The 8,007-nt window shown below is 43.8% G+C and overlaps 1 protein-coding gene across 2 annotated transcripts in view; it reads right to left on the reverse strand.

Annotated features, from left to right (window-relative positions):
* col4a4 (collagen, type IV, alpha 4) overlaps nt 1-8,007 on the reverse strand; it is a 33,383-nt gene that overhangs the window by 9,275 nt on the left and 16,101 nt on the right. For both annotated transcript variants that reach the window (XM_047335471.1, XM_035621843.2), the window contains exons 5-27: nt 7,001-7,135; nt 6,730-6,774; nt 6,521-6,637; nt 5,855-5,923; nt 5,471-5,506; nt 5,308-5,370; nt 5,066-5,101; nt 4,645-4,686; nt 4,349-4,429; nt 3,998-4,042; nt 3,761-3,823; nt 3,526-3,570; nt 3,260-3,313; nt 3,066-3,126; nt 2,841-2,945; nt 2,387-2,542; nt 2,206-2,295; nt 1,681-1,841; nt 1,512-1,584; nt 1,072-1,178; nt 807-990; nt 660-728; nt 455-562 (exon numbers count right to left, since the gene is read on the reverse strand). In XM_047335471.1, the coding sequence (XP_047191427.1) occupies nt 455-562; nt 660-728; nt 807-990; nt 1,072-1,178; nt 1,512-1,584; nt 1,681-1,841; nt 2,206-2,295; nt 2,387-2,542; nt 2,841-2,945; nt 3,066-3,126; nt 3,260-3,313; nt 3,526-3,570; nt 3,761-3,823; nt 3,998-4,042; nt 4,349-4,429; nt 4,645-4,686; nt 5,066-5,101; nt 5,308-5,370; nt 5,471-5,506; nt 5,855-5,923; nt 6,521-6,637; nt 6,730-6,774; nt 7,001-7,135 (1,945 nt within the window). The remainder of the gene's footprint in view (nt 1-454; nt 563-659; nt 729-806; nt 991-1,071; nt 1,179-1,511; nt 1,585-1,680; nt 1,842-2,205; nt 2,296-2,386; nt 2,543-2,840; nt 2,946-3,065; nt 3,127-3,259; nt 3,314-3,525; nt 3,571-3,760; nt 3,824-3,997; nt 4,043-4,348; nt 4,430-4,644; nt 4,687-5,065; nt 5,102-5,307; nt 5,371-5,470; nt 5,507-5,854; nt 5,924-6,520; nt 6,638-6,729; nt 6,775-7,000; nt 7,136-8,007) is intronic.

The raw sequence follows: 8,007 nt of genomic DNA on the forward strand, positions 1-8,007 counted from the left end.
CACTGAAACCTCAAAGACTCATTGAGCCTTCTGAAGGAGCACTATAACCTTCCAATTAGCCGCTAAGCTTCCAAAGCTACATGTAGTACTTTCTCAATGATCCTTAGAACCCAAAAAAGGACTAACAATACCTTGCAAATGACTAATAGAACCCTCAAAAAGATATCAGTCATCCCTGAAGGCTCCTAAAGGAACTGTTAACCCTCATCAATGACCACGTAAAGGCCCACTAGCAACACCATGAGGCTCTACTGCAACCTCTTAATTAACTTCCATGCCCTCCCCGTGGACCATGTGGTGGCGTGGTAAATGAAAAGGGAAGAAAAACCAAACATATTGTGTTAGTGAGCCTCCATCCAGGGCTTTCCATAATTTTATCACCTGTGTGTATGTAAAGATACTGTAACAGATAATGTAAAGAGATCAGACAGGTGTGACAGGTGCGCTCTTGTACCTTGTCTTCCAGGTAGTCCAGGAAGTCCAGACTGTCCTTTGTCTCCTTTAATTCCATCAGGTCCGGTGATGCCAGGATAACCGGAAGGTCCCAAGAGTCCTGGATAACCTGGAGAGACAGACAGTTGATCAGACAGGTGAATAGGAAGTCAGACACACAGGTGAGAAGACAGGTGAACAGACAGTCTGTTATAGGTGAGGTATACCTGCATTTCCAGTGTCTCCCTTCTCCCCGGGGGGGCCGGGGTTTCTGGATACACAAGGCAGAGTGTCACCTGCAGGAGTCAAACAAGTCCAAATGAGTCACCAATTTCACAGTATTCATTTAAAGGAGAGTTCAGATTGATTCTTACCAATAACCCCCTTCGGCCCAGGGGGACCAAGGATTCCTGGAGGTCCTGGGTCCCCGGGAGCCCCACGCTGTCCTATAGCACCGACTACACCTACTCCAGGGGAACCTGGGGGCCCAGGTAATCCCTTTGGCCCTAAAAATCCTGGGAAGCCTCTGTCTCCAGGAGAACTTGTGAAACTTTCACCCTGAAAAGAAAAGGAGCATCATTCAGCCAGCGAGAATGAGATCCCTCTATTTAGTGAGTTCACTTGGAACATCTGACTGACCTGGGGACCAGGGTCTCCAGGGACCCCAGGGAGCCCATCAAGTCCTCTTCTACCAGAGAATCCTTGTCTTCCTGTGAGGCCCGGCTGGCCCCTGTTTCCCTTCTCACCTGGAGACAAAAGTCCAAATTAGACATCGCGGCTACAGTCACATGAATTTGTCTTCCTGACTTCCACGCACCACATTTTTTTTAGTTTCTGTTTTGTTGGTGGTGATGCCCAACCCCCATATGAATATTTATTTAAATCTATTTTATCATTTTTGTTTTCATCTTTTTCATAAATCCAAATGATCATCTCATCATCACAAGTGAGCATCATATTACAATTTAGGACCAATTCAGCACAGAACCAATGGGACGCTAAACATTTAAAAAATAGACTGAAATATAATTTGACTTAAGGGCTTTAGTGGTGAGAGGTGACACAGGTGAAAAACTCACCTATAATATCCACCACAATGAAATCTCCCTTTTGACCTTTGAACCCTTTGACACCTGGAAATCCACCTAGACCCTGCAAACAAATCAATCAATCGATCAAAAAACCAATCAAATCCGAAACAATCTGTCAGCGTTGGGATCCTGACCTGTGACCCAGTTGGTAACTCACCTGTTGTCCAACCTCTCCAGTGTCTCCAGGTAAACCATTCTCTCCTCTTTGCCCTGGGGCTCCTTGGACTCCTGGAAACCCAGAATACCCCGTGTCACCCACTGGCCCAGGGGGGCCCCTCAGAATAACAGGAGGGCCACAGGAACAGTCACCATTAGTGCCTAAAACACACAGACACAGATTTAAAAACAGTCACGGAAAGTTGAAGCTTGGTGGTGGAGTTCAGCAGGGAAGAATTCTGGAGTCTCTGTTCTTTCCATAAAACCTGACAAGCCGTACACTCTAAGTCTAATGCATGATGGCTTGTTTCCATCCACTGCTTCTGAGCTAAAGTTTTAGCCAAAAGACAAAAACTGCATCCCGAGGAGAACGGACAATTCAGTGTCACAAGAGACTTGACATAGAACTTCTATTTGAGAATCTCTTATTAAAGGAGACTGTGCTTTGTAAAGTTCATAAAGACTTTTCAAAATGTTCTGTAAATGACACTTCAATACAACAAAGAAGAATTTTTTGGACAATGACCTTTGAACCCTGGGAAGCCTTGAGCCCCTGGAGGTCCCTGTTGACCGGGCACTCCAGATTCTCCTACAGTCCCGGGAAGACAGTACCGACCTGAGGAGCGAGACGAGTGGTGAGTAGGAAGACAACTTTGAGCAACCTGTGTTGATTCTTAGACGGCAGGTGAACAAGAGCTCTTTGGTACCTGGACTCCCTGGTTCTCCCTTCGGTCCTCTAAGTCCAGGACTCCCTGGTTTTCCAGGTTCTCCAGGAGTGGATCCATCTGGAAAGACCTGACCGGGATCTCCTCTGTCCCCCCTGGATCCTGGAACTCCACTCTGACCCACAACACCGGGCGGACCTGAAGAGGAACCATCAGAGAACCATATTCATCTCATATCGCCTTAACACTTACTGTAACTTTTGAGCTTTAATAAACATTACAAAGTTTATATTTTTAATATTTATGCTCTGCATTACTTAAAATATTTAAACCATTCATAACATTTACAATATTAATACTATTTAGAACCTTTAGAACATAATATTTATGATAGTTCTCACATATATACATTTTATAACATATTTACTGTGTTATGATCATTAATCATACATCAGTAAACATGTCGCTGCCTTGCTCGTAGGCCGCAGGTACTGACCGGGTATGGCTCTGCTGGGCGCTCCTGGTGGTCCCTGCCTTCCCATCAGCCCCGTGTCACCTGGAGGGCCGCTCAGTCCGGGGGGCCCGGGGGCCCCGTCTTCACCTGAAGGGCAGGAGGCAGTTAGATGACATCATCACCAGAGGGATGACATCAGACCGGAGTGATATGATGTCAATCAGCTGATGGATCAGTGTGCTTAGATCAGTGTGTATTGATCAGTACCTGTGTGTGTGATGTCCACCTCCTGAGGGAGGCCTTTAGAGCCTGGATCTCCCATCATGCCCTGGGAGCAGACAGACTCATTACAGACTGAACAATCACAGGCAGGAGCTCGTCTCTCATTAGACAAACGTCAGCTCCATTACAGGAAATGGAAAAGGTGTTCCCAAACGGTACAGACACACAAACTGACTGACCTTAGGACCTTCTCGTCCAATCAGACCTGGGAGACCTGCACTTCCTTGAATCCCCTGAAAACAGACAAACACACGACTTTAAAAAATGGAAGTTCCTGGTCTCTGATTGGCTATCAGGCCTATGTCATCTATCATCACATCTCTCACTATAAAACTAAAACTAAATAAACTCATAATGACTTTGAAACGGGTTTCTTTATTATGATTATTAAGATTATTCAATTATGTCAGCTTCGACATTTTTACAGTGTATTGTCTCTACTCACCTTGAATCCTTTTTCTCCTAGCAAACCGCGGCTGCCAGAAAATCCCTGAAACACACAAACGCATCATGTGTTTGCGCTGATGTTTTATAATTCAAATGTTTTATTATTAATTTGAATATAAGGGCGATAAGTGTGAGTCAGGACGATCAGATTAACGTTTTTTTTGTGAAGGGATGAATCCATTCTCTGATCGGATCAATACTGATCAACAACGTCAAGATGTATGATTACCCACCCTGGGCCCAGGGAATCCCAGAATCCCTTTCTCCCCTTTGATTCCTGGGAGAGCGTCCAGACCCTGGAACCACACACACACACACACACACACACACACACACACACACACACACACACACACACACACACACAAACACTCTCATGTCAGTCATGATAATCTAGTTTCTGATCAATAACATTCTGATCTAGAACAATAATGTGAATTCCACATGTTTGATCAGGTCTCTGAACTTACCGGCAGCCCCTTGGCCCCACAGACTCCTTTAACACCTTGAGGACCCTGAGGAACCAACAGAACCCAATATTAGAACCAACGGAACCCAACATTACAACCCAACATTAGAACCAAAAGAACCCCTCATTAGAATTAACATAACAACCCATCATTAGAACCAACATTACAACCCATCATTAGAACCAACAGAACCCATCATTAGAACCAACAGAGCCGACTACAGTAGAGTTCCAATAGCACAAGGATACAGTCTTCAGTCTACAGTTGTCTAGTCTTTTACTACAGAACTACAGTTCTACTACAGTAGAACTACAGAAGGACTCGGAGAAGCTGTAATCTCATCCCACCCACCTGTTCTCCTTTGATGTACAGGTCTTCTGGAGGGTCGACGTACTCAAAAGGCCCCGGGGGCCCCTGGAGGCCCTGGTCCCCCTGTGGAGAACGCAGTACTACTGTGACACCGAGTACAAGTACAACAAGTGGTTCAGCATTTAACTGTCCTGAATGTTGCTCTTGTGGCCCCGCCCCCTCAGTGATGTCACTGCAGGTGTTTCTCAGCCGCTGTCAGGTGGGAGGCTCCTGCTGTGATGTCGCTGGGGGGGGGGGGGGGGGGGGGGGGGGGGGGGGTCAGAGGAAAAGGTTTGTACCTCGTCTCCTTTCTGTCCCGGAAGAGATCGACCTTTTTCCCCCTGCAAAACAAACACATGGTCATTAACAGTATTATTTGCCAATATTGATTACAAGCCATAATCAATATCCTGTCACAGTGTACGTTCACCAGGCATTAATCACAGAGAAGACTTCAGCTACACTTTGAAAGACTTCATTAATTACTTTTTTGGCAATATTTTCACGTTTTATAAGTCGTTAATTGTCATATAATATAGTAAAATATAATATAATACAATACTATAGAATACAATACAATACAATACAATACAATGTAATGTGATGTGATGTGATGTGATGTGATGTAATATAATATAATATAATATAATATAATATAATACATTACAATACAATGCAATGTAATGTAATGTAATATAATATAATATATTGTGATCTTACAGGTGGACCTCTGGAACCAGACAGACCATGGAGACCCTGCATAGACACACAGGTACAGTAAATATTAATAGTACTACTGAAATATGTCACGTTGAACCAACACGATTCACGTCCAACGATTGAAGAAATATTATACGATATGGAAGTTAGTAAAAGATAATAAAGATACGCTTTCACTAAGATTCAAAGTAAAAAAATTACGATTATTTTTTAAGTGTGTTTCTGTTTTTGTTCTGACTCACATCGGTCCCGTCCAGTCCTGCTGGACCCAGACCTCCAACTGGACCAGGGGGTCCCTGCTCACCCTGCAGACAGGCAGACAGGCAGACAGACAGACAGACAGGAGGTTATTATAAATTTTTTTGTTTTTTTTCTCATTTTTTCATTTTTTTGGTTTGCTCTCACCTGCAGACCAGGAAGTCCACTGGGCCCGGTGTCTCCCTGTCAAACACACACGCACACGTTTTCATTTTCATTATTTTTATACAGAGGAAGGTCTAATTACTGATTGATAACGATATTATCACGATGTCTACCAAAAAAAACACAAAATAAACACTATCGGTCAAATTCAGCTTCAACTGTGTTTATTGTTTTTTTTTGTCTCTTTTGGAAAATGAATCTCACTGAAAACACTCAAATTAATAACTTAACTTTAGGAATGTGAACCAGGTCGTTACTGTGGAAACAAACTGAAATGTTTTTCTCAAAATAACCCAGATTATTTCTGATCATGTGTATTGTTCAAACAACGTCGACAGTGGATTCTGATGTATCAGCTGGACTCACAGGTTCTCCAGGAAACTGGATGACGTAAACTGACGGATCTCCTGGAAAACCCTTCAGTCCTAGAAAGCCCTGCGGAACAAAACACAGTTACCATGGTGATTACTGAATACCACACAGCATATACTATATACACTCAGTACTACAATACACTGCATACCTTGTATTATCATATTAATACAAATCAACTTTATTTAAACAGCACTTTTCTCTACAAAGTTACAATTTGACAGATTTGAAAGGTTTTTGTTGAAAGGAGACAACGTGTTTCTCAATGATCTGCATGAGAGGAGATGGGAATAGCAGTGGGTTCAGGACGGAGCCTTGAGGAACCCCACAATTGATTAAGACGCCTCGCGATGACATGAATATGTCTTGTGTTTAAAGATGTTGTTGTGGTTTTAAACTCTACAGGTTCAAACAGTACAGAAAGATATTCCTGTCTGTTGTGAAAACTGTTGTGAAACAGTCTGTTGTGAAACAGTCTGTTGTGAAACAGTCTGTTGTGAAAACTACAACTATTGACAGATACAAATGTAATGTAGCTCAAAAGCTCAAACTGGAACCTCTAGTTTAATGTTTTGTCAGTATGAGTCACTTCTCTTTCAACATCATTAAATTCTGAGATAAGACGCAGTTCTCATCAAGTGTGATCACTGTGTCACTGACCGGTTCTCCGTCAGGTCCTTGTTGTCCAGGAAGTCCCGGATCTCCTCTCTGCCCTCTGGTCCCGTTACATCCATCCAGACCTGGAAAACCCGGACCTCCGGCAGGACCCGGGTGACCCTGAACATACCAACACAAACTCACAGTCTGACATCACTAAAGCTGGACCAATCAGAGGAGCTGACAGGTTGGTGGGGGGCGGGGCTTCTTACCGGGACTCCCTCTAAACCCGGAAAACCAAGAACACCGACGCTTCCCTGAAACGACAACGGCAAACAAATGCAGCGTTACATGGAGTCATGCTGTTACAGGGTTCTGCAGCGCCCGGTTCCACACTGGGCTGTGATTGGTTGGACGAACCAGGAAACTGTCACAAACCTTTCGAACTTTCATCATAAAATCATCAATACAGACTTAATGTCAGAATACAGCAGTTAAAGAACAAATAACCCTCATGTTCACAGCAGATCCGTGTTTATTCACCACATCTCCTTTCAGTCCTCCGGCTCCTGTCGGCCCTTCGCTTCCTCTCTGGCCCTTTTCTCCTGGAGGCCCCAGAGGCCCCGGGAAGCCCGGAGGCCCCTGATGACCCTGCTGCCCCAAACCACCAGGAGAACCCTGCAGAAAACATGCAAATCAGAACTTGTTGGAACCTGATTAAAAACTAGTGGAACCAGGTAAAACAGGTTAGAGACTGGTGGAACCTGATTAAAACTCATATAACAGTGTTAGAACCCAACTGGATACAGTTTGTTAGAACCTGATAGAATCTGATAAAACCTGATTTTAAAAAAAGTGGCTTAAACATGTTAGAACCGAGCAGAACAACTGCTAGAACACATTAGAACATGTTCAAAATCCCTGAATCCTGACCTTGTTAAAACTTGTTAGGACCCAGTAGAACCGGTTAGAACCCGATGGAAGCATCTGAACGGGGAAAACGAAGTTCTCCAGATCAAACTGTTTAATATGAGTCTGGAGGTTTTGCTTCTTTTAAGTTGGTTTAAAATAATCTGGACTTGTTGTCAGAGCAGGTTCCGTAAAACCTCAGGGTCAGAACCCAGAGGTTCTCGGGTGAAACCACAAAGCAGGTCTGGTTTCCAGATCCAGTGGTTTTCTTCCAGGATGAACGAGCATTGATATAATCTTGAGTTTAGATGAGAACCTGCAGGTTACTGAGGAACCAGAACCATCACAGGTTCATAATGAGGAGCTACGCATGTTTCTACAGGATGAGATACACACTGAGAACAGAACTCACTGCAGAACCAATCAATGAAACCTGATCATGAAGATAAAGATGAGAACAGTTTTTAGGCGTAAAAGTTTTGGGCTGAGTTTCACCGCTTGTTCAAGTGTGGAACCACTGAGGAACACGGATCTGTGAAATCACATGATCAGATCTGAGCCAATCACAACAGAGACCATCGGGATTCCACTTCCTCAAAGTTAGACTGGATGAGGTAAACTGTGGGACATTCTGCAGCCAG

Source organism: Scophthalmus maximus, chromosome 11, assembly GCF_022379125.1.
Source record: "Scophthalmus maximus strain ysfricsl-2021 chromosome 11, ASM2237912v1, whole genome shotgun sequence".
Taxonomy (NCBI): domain Eukaryota; kingdom Metazoa; phylum Chordata; class Actinopteri; order Pleuronectiformes; family Scophthalmidae; genus Scophthalmus; species Scophthalmus maximus.